The 16370-nt window shown below is 41.6% G+C and overlaps 1 protein-coding gene and 1 non-coding gene across 5 annotated transcripts in view; both read left to right on the top strand.

Moving 5' to 3' along the window:
• The window catches only part of LOC142009615 (uncharacterized), a 47870-nt gene that overhangs the window by 27522 nt on the left and 3978 nt on the right, over positions 1-16370 (top strand). For all 4 annotated transcript variants that reach the window (XM_074987921.1, XM_074987918.1, XM_074987919.1 and 1 more), the window contains 7 exons: positions 887-1006; positions 2820-2850; positions 4698-4722; positions 5420-5441; positions 7590-7628; positions 9021-9122; positions 11261-11372. In XM_074987921.1, the coding sequence (XP_074844022.1) occupies positions 887-1006; positions 2820-2850; positions 4698-4722; positions 5420-5441; positions 7590-7628; positions 9021-9122; positions 11261-11372 (451 nt within the window). The remainder of the gene's footprint in view (positions 1-886; positions 1007-2819; positions 2851-4697; positions 4723-5419; positions 5442-7589; positions 7629-9020; positions 9123-11260; positions 11373-16370) is intronic.
• Positions 16107-16250, top strand: LOC142009855 (U4 spliceosomal RNA). The gene has a single exon (XR_012644621.1). It is a non-coding gene; the product is annotated as a U4 spliceosomal RNA (small nuclear RNA).

Below are 16370 nucleotides of genomic sequence, written 5' to 3'. Positions count from 1 at the left end.
AACTCAGGGTGATGGGGAGCTGGTGCCTGGCTCCAGGCTACCCACGACTAAGGTGAGCTGGGAAACTGACCAGTCCTGCAATTCTGGTCAGTTTCACATATCCCCCCGCAAGTAACGCGAAATTTGACTTAGGTGGGGTTGTGCAAGAACGCAACCTCTGCGTAAGTTGGGGGTCTACTGTATAAGTTTCAGAACAGCTGTTGAGACTGCGTTGGGCCTGTGTTTTTCTAGTGGTGGGATTGCAAATAAAAGTCAATGGCAAAGATAGAATCTTGCATTGTCTTCGTGTACTGTTATTTCATTTCCTCTTTTATGTGTTTCTTATCTTGTCTTAAAGGAAATGGCACTGACTTTAAGAACCATAGCAGCTCCAGTCCCTCTCAACTGCTTTTTCATGTTTTTGCACCTCTTTCCTCATAGAATATTTTTCTGTAGTTATACGGAAAAGGAGTAAGGGATATTGTTAAAATTAAGGCCTTAATACATCTACATTTCAGACTTTTTTTGTTTATTTTCAATAAAAGGTTCAAGACTTGTTTTAGTGGTGTTTGCCAAGGGCCTGAGCAGGCTGCAGTCTCTACTAAAATTCCTGAAGCATGTCACAATGGCTCCCTCTGTTAGTCCACAAGAGCCATCATGCCTTCAGCACGTTTTCTCGCATATCTTGCCTGAGTCCTGTCTAAAGTTAAAATTCTGTTGTGATGAAAGCTAACAAATATTTGTCATATTAAATCACAGTTAGTTGTATGAAGAGAGAGGAAACGTAGGACCGAATGTTTAAAATCTTGCTGTTTGGTTTTCTCCAAAGATATTGTAAAGTTTTTCCAAAAAGCATAACTCATCAAGTTTAATATTGAAATCGTCTCAAACCTTTTTTTACTGACAGTCTAAAGAATTTCCAGAAAAAATGAAGAGAGACCCATCAGGTGTCAAAGAGGACAAAGTCTCATTTCTCAGGAGGGTAGCGAGAGAGATAGAAAAGACTGAAGGCTTAAAAATGTATAAGGTAAACGGGACAAGTTTTTAAACTAGCAGCTAAATTTGTTCTTTTGTATGTATATCTAGATTCTGGCAAAGCAGATACTAGGCCCTGTTAATTTTTCAATTTTAAAAGTAATAAATTGTTTAATTTTGCAAAGTGTTTTCAGAAAGCATTATATTTTCCTGACTCTTATTTCACTTGGACTACGTCTATACTATAAAATAAAGTCACTTTTTTTAAAAGTTGACTTTGTAACACTTTGTAACACTAGCTTTTATAAAGTTGAAGTTGAGTGTCCATACCAGCTCACAAAGTCAACGTAGTGTGTCTCCACTAAATTGCCAAAGTTCAACTTTTGCAGCAGTGCATTCTGGGCACCTATCCCACAGTTCCTTCAGCCCCCATTGCATTCTGGTTTTTCTTGCTAGTGCATTATGGGAGAAAAATGCCCTGCAAGTGCTTGTGGGTGTGTTATGTCATTACTACAGACTGCATTGCCCCAATTCCCCTCTTGTTGAAAACAGCCATTTTTCAGGAGTCTCTTTCCCTGATTAGAGAAATTTGTTTGTCATTTGCATTACAGACCTTTTTACCAAATGTGCTTTGTGCTTCATTCTGTCCCTTGCAACTAGGGAAAGACTTCATATTCTTCTCAAGAAGGAAACGTAGGAAATCCCAGAGGTGCCTAGTGGTTAGTGTTAGCATTAACAGTGACTTGAAAAAGTAACCTGACTGAACCATTTCAACAGTTTGCTCAACTAATTTTCACCTGATGAAGATACACCAAGCAGGTGGGCTTCAGAAGGTGAACCTGGGATGCCTAAGTGGAACAAATTGGCTCTATGCAACTATGGAAGACTTCATATTATTCTCAAGGAAAGAAGAAAAAGTAGGGAACCCCAAGGGAAAGAAAACCAAACAGATGGTGGGCTTCACTGCACTCCACTGTCTGGTCCCACAGCCAAGCTGCCATGTGGTATGTTGGGGCGGGTGCTAGCTTGCCAGCCCACGTGAAATCATGGCTTTGCTGATGGTTCCATGTTGAGGCTCTCTTTCATGGAGAAAATGAATTCAAATTGCCAGGCTTCCTGTTTCCTAATTCCTGCACACCTGGAGAGCAGTGGAGGTGAAAGCTGCCAGAATGGGCACATTTTGGGCATTGTGGGTTACCTCTGGATGCCGATAAAATCTATTTAATGTTGTTTCCATAGTGGCATTAAATCGACCTTTTAAATTTGAACTTGCCATTATGCTGCATCGGAGGATTGAGGCAAGAAAATCATCTTAGGTCAATTTTAAGGGAAACTAACAGTATTTGCAGTGAAGTCAGTGACATTGTAAAATCAAGCTAAGTGCCTTAAAATTGACTTTATGCTGTAGTGTAGACAAAGCATTGATACGTGTCAAAAAATCAGAAGAGTGAGACTCCTCAATTTCATCAAAAACTTTTTGCTGTTTTTTTGCAGAAATTTACAACTTAAATGTCTGTCTAGTCCTAGTTTCAGTGATAAATGTTACAGTAAGATTCATAGTGGCAAAGGATTGAAATGTAAGCGATTTTAGAAATGCTCAGAACCTTAGGAAATTCATTCCTTTCAAACGTGATTCTTTCAGAAAGTAAGTGCTAATTTTTAAGGTTGCCTGGTAGTGTTTAGCATTTGTTAAATGTAAAATATGTGGTGGAATAAGTAATAGTAAATAAAGGTATAGTGAGAGAGATTCTCTGAGGGTCCCAGTTTCTGGTGTGCACAACAAAGGAATTGGACTGTGGGGAGACAGCCAATAATAACTGAATTTTAAACAAGAAAGTTTAAACAAATCTGTTTTTTTTTCCTAGAATGAAGGTGTTGAAAGACCCAGTACATCTCGTAAGTTTGTGAAATTACATTAGTATATTAATATATATGAAGTAAAACATGATATTACAGATGGCCAAAAAAGTTAGTGATTATCTAAAACACTTGGAAAACCTTTGGAGCAATAGCTTTAGGTTGGAGGAATAACTTTCTGCTTATGTGCAAAAATGATCTTGTTATACTTTTCAAATTTCTGACACTTTGAATATACTGAAAATGTGTCTGGCAGTATCTATGGTATGTGATGTTGCTGTGTTGAACCCACAATGTTAGGGAGACGAGCTGGGAGAGGTAATATCTTTTATTGGACCAACTGAAGTCGGGGAGAGAGATGTACTTTCAAGTTGCACAGATTTCTTCTGATCTGGGAAATGTAATCTGTCACAGATGAATGCAAGATTAAACAGATTGCTTAGTGCAAGTAGCTAACACATTTAAAATATAATGTGAACTGTGTGTTAGCTACTTCACTAAACAATCTGTTTCATATTTTTAGCTGTGCAACTGAATAAATTTCCCAGATCTGAAGAAGAACTTAGTGTAACTCGAATGTTCTCATAAAAGAAGTTCGTCCAATAAAAGATACAACCTCACCCACCATGTGTGTATACAGTAATCCCACAGTACGCACGATTCTGAAACTGGTGCTGGTCTGTTTCCCGGTTTCTGCTGGCAGAGGGGATCCAGGACCCAGGCTGCTGCCTGGTCCCCAGCTACCCTATGCAACCTGGAGCCAGGAAACTGACCAGAGCTGGTGACCTCCTCAGTTTCCTGGCTCCCCAGCATTATGCAGGAAATTAACTTATGTGGGGGTTGCAAGAATGCAATCCCTGTGTAAGTCAGGGGTCTGCTGTACTATTTAAGATCATAATTACTACAGGTTGAATCTCTCTAATCCAGAACTCTCTCAGCCGGCAAACTCCATGGGTGTGGCCAAGTTTTCCAGTGGTGCTGTAAAGTTTGTTAAAAGCCAACAGACCAGGCTGTCAGTGTTCTGTGCTGTTTGTTTAAGCTGTAATATGCCCCTACATGTCTTCTCAACCCGGTAAGCAGTGGAAGTGTTGCTAATGCTGCTAGACAACTTTGGCCTCCTATCGTCTTGCAAAGTCTCTCAGCCGGCAGTAGTCGGAGCCACAGGGTGCCAGATGAGAGAGGTTCAACCTGTACTTGCTGTATTCATTAACTCAACTGAAAAATATATTTCAATGAAAAATGCAGTATTATGTCATTGGTTTGGAATAAGTTGGTATAACTTTCTCTTTGTGACTGAACTAAAGCTATGTCTGTACCACACACTGCTGGTCATGGCATCTTAGATACATTTAACTTTAAGCTGCTTTGAAAAGCAAGTTGTGTAGTGTATAGTTGTACATGACTCTCCAGTAGAAAAACTATGGATTCTTTACAGACCCTCTGAAATGGCTTTAATATGCTAACAGTCCTCTGACCCTTTAAAATGTCACGTTAGCTGAATATTGCAAGTATGATCTCTAACATTAAAACACTGCAAATATTATCTCTTTTTAAAATTAAAATGAAAAAAGGTCACATACAAGTATTTGACTCAAATACATTTATATAATCTGGGACACCTTGGTGTGATACAATCTGAATAATGCCAGTTGTGCATTTAATAGTCTAATAGTAAAATAAGATGGAAGATAAATTTGGTGTTTGGTGACCAAATTTAATCTGATAGATTGGTGTAATGAACAGGGCCCATGCTGAGAGAGTTCTGTACATAACTGAACTAGAACTGTAAATAAAATATTGAATTTCTGGATCATCCAGGTGCAATGACACAGTATGCCCATATTGCTCATGGTGATAGCTCCCTTTTTTTTTTTTTTTATTTCTAGCCTCAACAGCAAAGAAAAAATCAAGGTGAGGAAACTGCCAATAAACTTCAACAGGAATAGATTTACTGCCATCACATCACCATACATTTGAAATGATTAAATGGTCACTTATTTTGTTTATCTCAGACATTGCTATTTGACTAAAGGAAAACAACCTACATTTTTGTGTTTGTTGTCATGTTCAGTTTTTTGTACTGTGTAGAACTTTCTTGTTTAGCGACATGTTATCGGGTAAAATAACAGTCTTATTGGTGCAACTATGGTTTTGGTGAGGTATTGCTCTTACTGAGTCATTTAATGGCAGCATGATGTATTCATGTAGAGAGAAACTGCAGTTCGTATCCCAGAATGGTCCATCACTCCCAGTTCTGGCATTGATTGAGAATGTTGCAGAAGTGGCTCCCAGCCAAATTAGATCACCAAGATAATTAAGGCATTTTTCTTCTCAGAACTGCTGCTCTGTGAAGAAGCTTAGTTACTGTTTTTCTGTATAGAAGACAATGTTGTTAGACTCCGCTTGTGGCCTTATTGTGGACCTGTATCCCAGCACTGAATGTGGTGCTGCAGATGTTCTGTCTGGTGGGAGGTCTTATGTTAAGAATTAACTTCACTTGTGCGGTTGAAGTCTGTGTGCAGAATGGCCTAAATACAATTCTAAATTCTTTTTGAAAAAACTTTTATGCTGCTGTTTTGGCAACAAAACCTTCTTCTTTTTATTCTAGATGGGATGATGGCAATCGTGAGGTAAGTCATGGTAGTTTTGCAATGTGTTCTATAACATTGTTCTTTTAGGAATAGCTACCTGTTATGACTGAGCTTCCCAGTTTACTGATACTGTATTCCCCTGTACAATATAGGGAAATAATCTACAGTAACAAATCTTCGCAGTATGAGGTGCTTGCTGTCCTTTAGAGAAAGGCAAAAGGATGTTAATCAATTTTGTGGCAACAGCTTTGTCACCGTACTCTGAGCCAAAAGGCACTCAGTTTCTGCTTCCTCACTATTCCTTCCCCCTTTAAATCAAAGGCCTTCTGTACTTAATAGCTTGTTAAATATTGAGTTAACTAAAGGACAATAACTCCCAAATTCTCAGATTTTCCTCAAAGATGTACCCCACCAGAAAGCAATCTTGGTTAACGATTGGGGCTTGTAGGTGCTCCAGTAATACACATCATTGATATGTATTGATGATGTCATTATTAGTTGCCCTGAAATGCACTAGGTACTAACAGCTTTGTTGGCCTCATTTTGATGATGATGATAAAACTGTGATGCACTACATGCTATAAAGCAGTGGGTCTCAACCTTTCCAGATTACTATGCCCATTTCTCAAGTTTGTCGTCATTCATGCTTGAGTTTCACCTCACTTCCAAACTCTTTTTTACAAAAACAGACCTAAAAATGCAAGTGTCAGAGTACACTATTACTGAAGAAATTTACTTATTTTGTGTGAATGAAATTATAGTTTATACTGACTTCACTAGTGCTTCCTATGTAGTCTGTTGTAAAACCAGGCAGTATTATTGGGTGAGTTGATGTTCTCTCTGGAAGACCTCTGCATACTCCTAGGAGTATTTAACTGCTTGTTGAGAACTGTCGCAGTTAAGGCTCTGATACTACTTTAATTTGGCACTGTGAACAATTTCAGAACAATCCATTGTCTTGATACTTTGGGCTGTCTTAATTATGACCTGTTTCATTGACATGGTTGTCTGCTGATGCCATGAGAGCTCTCCTGGCACAATGTCTCATCAGATCCAACTGATTCCAAGAGGAAGATATTCAAACCCTATAAGAAATTCAATACTGAATGGTACATCTTCCCTCTTCATCTTAGCTTTGCATCACTTGTTAAGATTTGGATTCACCATGAGATTTCTCTTCAGTTGCAGCTTTTTTGTACATTTAGAACACTGATTTAGTTAAACCCATGCAAACTCTTATGTGGGAGCATCATATTGTTTTGAAACAGTCTTGTATAATGTTATCTTGCTTTTGTGCATGTACCTGTCATTAAACTTGTGCAATTGAATGTTAGGAGTAAAGTCCAGGTATTCTCCCTTAGCCACTGATTGTGGCAAGCCTCTCAATCTCATATTAGCCGTGTCTACACTTCCCCCTTTCTTTTGAAAGGAACATGGTAATGAGCAAGGTCGGAAGGTGCTGATGAGGCACTGCCATGAATTTGCAGTGCGTGACTAGCATAATGGCTGCAGCGATTCGAAAGTGCCGCTTTCAAATCGCACACTGTCCGTGTAGATGGGGGACTTTCGAAAGGACCCCCAATCTTCAAAAGCCCTCTATTCCTTTTTAGCATCTCATTAGCATCTTCCAACCTCACTCATTACCATGCCCCTCTCTGAAGGAAGGGCCTAGTGTAGACATAGCCATTATATCTATAAAACTGACATAATGACTTTTGTCCCTCCCAGGTGCTGTTTTTTGTTTTTTTTTGTTAAGCTGCTTTGATACCCCATATGAAATATGTTAAGGGCAAAGTACTTCCTTTCAGTGTTGAATCTTAAGGATATCAGTTTGAAATAAAATGTCAAATATTTTAACAGAAAAAGACCTGTTCCCTCATAGTTACTGTAACACAGGAAGGTCATTGCTAAAATCGAAGAGGTTTTCAGAAATACTATACCTAGGGAACTGAAGACTGTCTTAAGTTTGAAAGCATGTAGCCCAAAATAGAAATATTGCAGTTACTACATACAACAGTGTAAGGGGCTAAGGTTATAAATGGCTGCTGTAAAACACTTCCTTCCTTCAAGCATTTGGTTGTTAACGTGCTGTGATGTTTTGTAGCATGTATATATAATATAATAATATATTTGAGAATATATTTAAGAACTGTACTCAATCCTTATGATGGTTTTTCTTCCTTACAGAATGATCCAGTTCGAAAGCAGAAAGCCCTAGAATACTTGGTATGTACACAAAGTACTTTTGCCAGGCATTTTGATATGGTTTTGCCCCAGTGCAGAAAGAATGACTCTTGCATGAATCACTGAGAAGAGTATGAACAAGCTTGATCAGTAATTTCTACTTTTCAAGTCATATTTCTTCACATCTTCTTTCACCATGTCTTAAAAGATTGGGCAATTAGAGTGTAAATAAATCTCTTGCTGTTTACTGTTGCCTGTATCATTATCATCATAATTAGAAGTTGAATTTGGACTGCTTCAGAGTTCAAAAAAGAAGCTAATTTCTCTGCTTTTTGTAATAAAGTTTTAATATTAGCTGCTAAAGTTGTTTTAATAATGTTTAATGCAGTGATAGGCAGCCAAGGCTATGTGGCCCACGTTCATCTCAGTGGGCTGCAAGACTGTTGTAATCAAGATGGTCACCCAGAGTAGGGTAGTTTTGCAAACAGCACTTGCATACGTAGAATTTGGGGGTGAGTGACTGAACTGTAGCAACTCTTTGATTAGATGCTGAGGCAGTATGCGGCTTTAACCATGCATTTTGTGTGCAGCCAGCACGTGCCTCGCTTCACGCGCCCGTGCTTTATGTGCATGTCACTTTAGTAATGCCAGAAGGGAAGAAAACTGTGTGAATGGAAACCAGTGGAATTTGGCAACCCTGTGTGTGGGCAACGGTAAACAAAATGCCTTGCAGGCAATACAGAATCCTGATGGGCCGCAACTGGCTTGGCAGCTTGCCCACCACTGGTTTAATGTTTAAAATGCTTTGCAAGGAGAATATTCATGAGCAACCATGGCTTGTAATTTGTTTGGTAAGTGTCTAGTCTCTATTTAGGAGATCTGAGAAGAAACGTTTATTTCATTAGTTTCTTTAAAAATTTGAAGAGAGGGTTCATCCTGTCCTTTTTCTTTTTTGACTGTGGAGCTCTCTGGCTGCTCTCTCACTCTTTTGAGGCATTGTACCTCATCTATGTAACAAGACTTGAGGAATGTAATTCTACATTCTAAAATGTCTGAGGCAGTCAAAACCAGTGGAAAAAGCTACCAGTATGGACAAGAACCGCCTTATTTAGATTTATCATCTGGTTGGGTCACTTCTGGGAGCTGAGGTCTGTTAGCATCCAGTTTGTAAGTTCAGACTTTTTTTTAATGCACAGAATTTCACAAATTATACCATCAAATAGCCAGGGCTTTCAGCTGCTAGTATAAATCCAATTTCCTTAATTTTATGCTCCAGGTGCTCACAAAACTTCCTCTGAATCCATCTATTTTGTTTCCATTTCCCAAAATTTCTGATCTCCTTTGGGAAGTCCAGCTGAGCATTTGAGATGACCGTTCTTAATTCTTGTTTAGAACTAAACTTTTCTGAAAGTGTGGTTATTTTGAATTTGACAGGAAACTTTTCGAGTCACCTCAGACAGAGAAGCAACTCTGATAGTTGGTATTACACAAGATCTGACAGAAGCTTTGAAGACCTTTTGTAACAAGAAAGCAGTTGTAAGTAATCTTATCTACTTTAATGACTAGTACCATATTTTGGTGTTCTGTTGCAAAGGTTTTTCCATTGGCTTACCCACTATTGCCATTCACAATCATGTAACATCCCTGTAACAAGTGTTTAGTGAAAGTGTGCTGGATTTTGAAGTGTTAATTGCACTATATTTTTCTCTTTAATTTTTTTTCCATCTCCCATTTGTCCTGTTTTCTTTCACTCTGCAAGTGATTGTCTGAAATTGGTCTCCTTTACCTCCTGCGTATGGCTCTAGGTTGCCTAGTTGTTGTTGTTCTCCCACCACGCTGCGGGCTCTAGGTTGCCTAGTTGTTGTTGTTGTCCCACCACGCTGCTTTTCTGCCACTTAGTTCCCTTGTATCTTGGCTACGTACCTCAACTATTTGGTGTTTTTCCCCCCAAGTGATGCTGCTTGCCTGGACATATAGACAGTTGTTGGTGTCATGCAGCTCTATTCCTGTTTGAAGCTTTCAGCCGTGAGAATATCTCCTATTCTTCTTCATCTTCTCTTAGAGCAGCAGACTGTAGTGGGCATAAGTAGTCTGAGTGCTCTTCTGTTTCTAACTCATAGGGACCAGTGACCGGTATGGTCCAATTCTCTGGACCTTATGAAATTAGACTAGTCCTGTAATTTTCAATGAGAGGCAGAAGCAGGCATCCTTCCATTTTCCATGTTGAGCCGCCAGCTCCTTGGGGGTTGATTAGCAAGCTGGTCCCAGGAGGGAGGTCGTTGGTTGGTTGGTCCTGTTCCGGGGATGGATGTGGGTGGGGGGAGTTAGGGGATAGGCAGGTATTTCTCTTTGTATGGCACCACATGGCCTGGTCCAGATGGGGCAGAATTCAGGAGCTGGTTCACTCTGTTAGACTCCCATCCAGGGGAGCTGCTGCTTCCTGTCTGGCTGTTGGGTGGGGTAAAGATGGGCAGCTCTGACAGTGCAGTGGTTGGGAGCCTGGCAAGCCTATACATAATGGCTCCTGCAGACCCAAGGAAGACACTGCAGGAGCTGAGACCAGGATCCATCCTTTCACCATAGCCAATGTTGTAGCCTGTGCTGTCACTGCTTGGAACAGGAGGAGCTGTGTGAGGGGCCCTGTGCTGGCAGGACAGAGGTGTGTGGATGGATCCTGGTCTCTATTTTTAACCAGCTAACACTTTAGTTTCTTCCTGTGGCCTGCAGGGTCCACTGTGCCAAGAGTCGAGTTCCCTCCACTTCTGCAACCTACTCATGCCTAGAAAAATCAAAGCACTTTGGCTCTGGGAGGGATTCAGCAGCCATGATTATGCCAAGAAATTGGAACAGTTACTTAGGAAACTCACGTGACTATTTGCAAATATAACAAAGTTTTGAAAACTTGTAAAATAACTGGTGAGGTAAGAGAATAATAAGAAAAATAATCACTCAAGTCTTTCAAGGAAAAAACACTGTCAAAACCTGAATTAATTGATACTAGTCAAACGATAAGTACGGTTGGCTGGCTTTCATTTTCCTAGCACTCAGCAAATTTTGATAAAGTAGTATCATAAATTCCCTATTAAGGGTTGCTTGTTTAAAAACTGTAATAATTTCTTCTTAAAGCATACTCCTATTTCTTCTGTCTGTTCACTAGCTGGAGATACGGTTGTTCACATAGGTTTCAAACTGTTCTTCTGGTCTTAATATTAGATGTAATTAATCTTCTGCCTCCCAAAGGCTGGCCAAAAAACCTTCTTAGGCAAACTAGAAATACAGCTTAGCCTACTGTCTTGATGCAGGTGTTTGTGTCCTCAGATTTTGAGACGTGTGCGCGTGTGCAGGCATGTGCATGGCGGGTGAGGAGAAAAAGCTTTAAAGTCCTCATTTGTGTACTAGAGGTTGATTTTTTTTTTTCTTGGATTTATGGCTAATTCAGAATCTAGGTCAAATAGGAGTATGTCATTGTTATGCACATTGATAGGTGTGAGCAAATTAAAAAGCAGACTTGAGCAGTGCAGCAGAATATAGGATTCATTGCTTTAAAATGGCATTGCCAATCAAAATTAATTGGCGTTCTATTGGAAAAGTTGCTGCTTCTGAAATGGTGAAAAGTAAATGTAAATCTTTGAACAAATACCTTGAAGTGTGAGTGGTTTTTTTGCTTTTTTAAGGTCAATTATGCCAACAGCCTCAAGCCAATGATGTTATCTCAACACAAGCTTTCAGCAGCAAAAACTGCCCCCAAACCATCTACGTCTTATGGAAGTTCCAGAGGCAATTCAGGTACTTTTCAAGGTTTTTTGACAAAATATTCTTTATGAAATGGATTTAAATTCACAGAACATGCTATGTGAACCTTAAACTGATGCCCAGACATCCCACTCTTCTGCTAGAATGCTGACCTTTAGAAGTACTTTGTGATTTCCATTGGTTGTCTGATACAGTTCAAGGAGTTTTGGGTTTTAATCTGTTTAAAGTTGCCTGATTGATACAGACCATGTGTGGACCTGCCCATCTCATTAGGCAGTATCAAGCCGCTGAGATCAGCAGGGGATACTAAAGCTGCTATCTTTCTCTGATGGGAGGGCTGCCATATTCTCCCGTGAGTAGAAATAAATCTGCTGGAACCACTAAAAAGCAGAATAAGCTGTGTGCCTCCGAGCTCATGGTCTATTCTAAAGCATTATTCATCCATTTTTTTAGGGGGAAAAGTTACAGATGGGTCTGCCACTAGATGAGGCAAATACAAGTGAGTGGTGCTATACTAACCTTTCTGTAAGACAGAATGTCATAACAGCCTTTGTCCACCTGAAGAAGTCTGGGACTGAAGAAAGATGAACAGTACAAGCTTTATTATCTGGTTTCCCTGGGAGAACCAGGGATGTTGGGTAATAAAAGGTGCCTGTTTTTAGACCTGGCCCCGATCCACCCACACAGAGACACCCTGGCCTGGCAGTGGACAGCTGGCTGGACGTACAGGTTAACAAAATACGCCGATTATCTGAATGCCAGCTAACTAGGCTTTTACTGTAGTATGTTCCTCTGCATAAGAGAAGACTACCCCAGTGGATAGGAAAGATAGGAAATATGTCAAGGGACCCTCCTGGCTTAATCAGGAGATCGTCGCTGATCTAAAACTTAAGACTCCTGCAAAAAGTGGAAAATAGAATAAATTAGAAAGGATAAATACAAATAAATAGCACAGATAAGGACAAAATTAGAAAGACAAAGGCACAACATGTGATTATATTAGCTAGAGACATAAAGGGTAAAGAGAACATTTTACACATGCATTAGAAGTAAAAGGAAGACTAGACAGACAGGCCCAACTGAACATGACTCGTGCCAGAACAGTCCATATCGACTCTGTTTTGGCATGAGTAGCATAATGACAACTATACTACTATGACTTCATTTTAAATACTAATATATCTACAGTCTAAATACTATTCAAATACCTTAGTATTTTTGACATGCATAATTTCATATTTAATATTTTAGAAGGAAAAATATCACTAGCATCAATTTTTTTCACGGAACACTCATTCACATTGTACGGCACACCCGTGTTCCATGGAACAGTTTGGGAAATGCTGGTCTAGCTATACCACTCCTCCTCCGCAGTCCACAAGTTTTTTAACCTTGTCCAAAAAAGCCATCAGGTTGGATTGACAAAGATTTGTTCTTGGCAAATCTCTGGTAACTGTTTCTTATGGCTTTATTATAGAATACTAGAACTGGAAGGTACCTTGAGAAGTCAACAGGTCTAACCAGTCTCCTGCCCTCATGACAGGATCAAGCGCCATCTAGGTCAGGGGTCTGCAACCAAATAGCAAGAAGAGCCATTTTTTCAAATTCAGTTACAAAATCAATATTAAAGAGCTGCAGTGCATCAGAATATGAGACAGCCCTTAATAAATAACGCCAAACTGGACTTTTTGGAACCCTTATTTTAAGAACAGGGCACACAATGATTTGTACCAGTTAGGAAGTTTGTTACTTTCACCCCTGGGTTGGAGAGCAAATGAGGACAAGGAAAACGCTGCATCTTGGGATAAGCTCTTCAGCAGAGAGGAGCAATGTTGACATCAACCCTCCACACTTCTCCCCTCACTCCCCCATTCCCAGACTCTACACCCCGCCTTGGCTCCCAAACCCATCCCCCATCTCCAGGCTTTACTGTCTCAGCCCTCAACTCTGCCCCCGCCATCCCTAAGCTTTACTCCCATCCTGCAGACCTACCCCCTATCCCCAGGATTAACTTGCCTCAGCCCCAAACTGGCCCCTCGGACTAACCCATCCGTGGCACTGGCTTTATTTATTGTTAGCAAGCCAGATACAGTGGCATGACAGGACAGCAGACCCACCTTAGGCTCAACACAGCTGGCTCCAGCCCTCCCAGCAGAGCTGAGGGCAAGGGGAGTGCTTGCAGGCGGCCACATGTGTCCGCTGGAAGGAAGGCTGGTGTAGAGGTGTTCCGCTGGCGGGGGATGAGCCGAGCCATGCCCACCAGAGTGGTATGGCTGCTCAGGTAGTGGGGCAAGCATGGGGCTCTCTGCAGCTTCCTGCCCTGTCGCCGATGAAGTAGTGGAGCTAAATTTAATTGGTTTAACGACAGGATTCCTCCCTCTGCCCTGCTGGCCATTGACCCAATTAAATTTAGTTCTGCTGATTCAGTGGTGGCAGGGCAGGGAGCCGCAGAGGAGTCAGCTATATATCCTTCATCTGGACAATATGCAACAAGCTATACTTTACAAAGCGGGTCATCTTCTAGATCTTTTTGCAAATTGATCCATTATTCACCCTATTTTCTTCCCTGGCACAGAAGTTAAGCCAACCAGTTTGTAATTGCCTGGGTTGCCCTTAGTTCCCTTTTTATAGATCAGTAGTGTATGTGCCCTTTTCCAGTCTTCTGGAATCTCTCCTGTCTTCCATGACTTTTCAGAGAGAGGTTCAGATACGTCCTCAGTGAGCTCCTCGAGTATTCAACAACAGGGGTGAGCAAACTTTTTAAGTCAGACCCCACTTCTTGTCTCTGCAATTAGCAGTACCCATCCCAACCTGTCTGTGTGTGAGGGGCGGTGTCCCGGAAGTGCTCTGCTGCATTCCCTTGGCAACAGCAGCAGGGGAGGCAGTGGAAGGGTCAGTGGAGGCTGTGGGTGTGGAGGTGGGGGACGGTGTCTAGAAATGTACTTGGTGGGTGGGGGGTTGAGGGGGAGTTGAGAATCTCATGAAATCACTTGACTTGAGGAGCTGGGCCTTGAAGTAGAACACTAAATATCATGAGATGTGCAGTAAAATTAGGAGAGCTGGCTGTGCCGCACTGTAGTTAATGCATGCTAGTCAGAGCCCTAACTTTGTGTATTCCCCTTTGTAATTAATCTGTTGGTGCAGCAGTTTGGACATATAGAAGTTCTAGGTTTTGATCACTGCTGGATGTATGGCTTTTTCACAGGGAATCTGTGCTTGAGGGCATGTGGCTTGGTGCCAGGATAGAATAAAAACCCTGGTTTGGCCATAGGTGCTGGAACGAGGCGTGTGGGGAGGTGCTGCAGCATCCCCTGGCTTGAAATCGTTTCCGCTTTATACAGAGTTTCCAGTTTGGCTCAAAAACTCTTAACGCCCCCACTATACAAATTGTGCCAGCGCCCCTGGGATTGGGGTCCCAAATGAAGTTCTAATTACATCCTCCAGATTTTTTAAGCAAACTTGGCTCCCAGATTTGCCACTTGCGATGTCTCATTTCAGACTTGTAAACAGCCCAGAGAGTATTTCAAGTCAGCAGGTATCCCTGGGCCTTCCCTGCTTTTTGCGATGCTTAAAAACTGGCTCCCGCTCTGCAAAAACGAATTGAGTTGGAGGGGAAAAACCATAATAATGAAGGAAAAGGAAGCTGGGCCCTACACCTGCATGAGGGGACAGGCGCTGTGCTGGGAAGGCGTGTGAATGGACCCAGACTTTTGCTGATTTGCAGCACAGTCTCTGTCCCCTGCCCCTTTCAGAAGCCCAGGGACTCCAGTGTTGCATGCTCAGCTGTTTGTTTGGTGCAAGCCTGGCTGCTGGGGAGCTTTGTGGATTGCTGGCTGCTATCACTCTCATTGCCCCCATTCCAAATCGCAGGGGAGGAGCAGGCAGCCTGCCAAAGCAGCGTGTTCCTTTGCAAAGGCTTGGGAGAAGAGCAGCAGCCTCAGAAAGGCCTCTTAGGCCATGTCTACACTAGCCAAAAACTTCAGAATGGCCATGCAAATGGCCATATCGAAGTTTCCTAATGAAGTGCTGAAATACATATTCAGCGCTTCATTAGCATGCGGGCGGCCACCGCACTTTGAAATTGACACGGCTCGCCCAGACAGGGCTCCTTTTCAAAAGGACTCGGGCTATTTCGAAGTCCCCTTATTCCTATCTGCTCATGGCAATTTCAAAGTTTTTGGCTAGTGTAGACTTAGCCTTAGAGAGATGGGTGCGGAGAGAGAGGTTTGGGGGGAAAACAGCCTTTGGCTCTGCATTTATAAACAGAGCAGCAGCTGGAAGGGGAGAGAAACAGAACAACACATTCCTCCTCCACCAGTTGATCCAGGGATATTTGGTTGGTTTGTTCTCTCCCTCGCCAAACACACTTGATTTCCTTCCCAAACTCCCCCACCCCCTTACTTTACTGAGCTTCAATGTACACGGAGAGGAAGATACATAATTTAAGGAGCTGACAGCTGGCCTTGCAGGCCAGTTGTTGTCTCTCAGAAGTGGCATGCTGGCAGTGGGAAGGGAGGAAATGGAGGCAGCAGGGGGTAGGAGGCCAGTTGCCACATGCCACGCCCTTTGTGCTGCCCTCTTCTCGCATGTGTATTTCTTTTGGTCCTGGTGCCTTGAAGATACCTAAGGTTTTTTAACTTGTTCTTTCCCTGTCTTAGCTTCTGAACTTAGTCCATTTTCACTGTTAGGTACCCAATCAACATCAACCTTTTGGTGAAAGTATTCAGACCTGTCTTGCTTCAAAGACTCTGGACTGCAAGACCTCTTCACTTTGCACAGTGGCAGTATCATAGCCAAGGAGGTTAAGCCCAGGCATGATTATTGCTAGTTGAAATCTACTGTCCAGTTCTGTGATTATGTAAATCAAGTGGATTAAGCAGCAGAGTTTCACTGTCTGATACATAGAACTAGAAAAAGTAAATTTGGAACTTGAAGCATTTTGGAGCAATAGGCCAAGTGAAATGGTTAATAGAAATTGGAGAAAAGTTAGGATTTTAGCAGATTCTCAGAAGCACTGTGACAACAGAATAG

Source organism: Carettochelys insculpta, chromosome 2 (genome assembly GCF_033958435.1).
Source record: "Carettochelys insculpta isolate YL-2023 chromosome 2, ASM3395843v1, whole genome shotgun sequence".
Lineage (NCBI taxonomy): Eukaryota > Metazoa > Chordata > Testudines > Carettochelyidae > Carettochelys > Carettochelys insculpta.
Note: the sequence above shows the minus strand (reverse complement) of the source record. Positions and strands in the feature narration are given on the sequence as shown.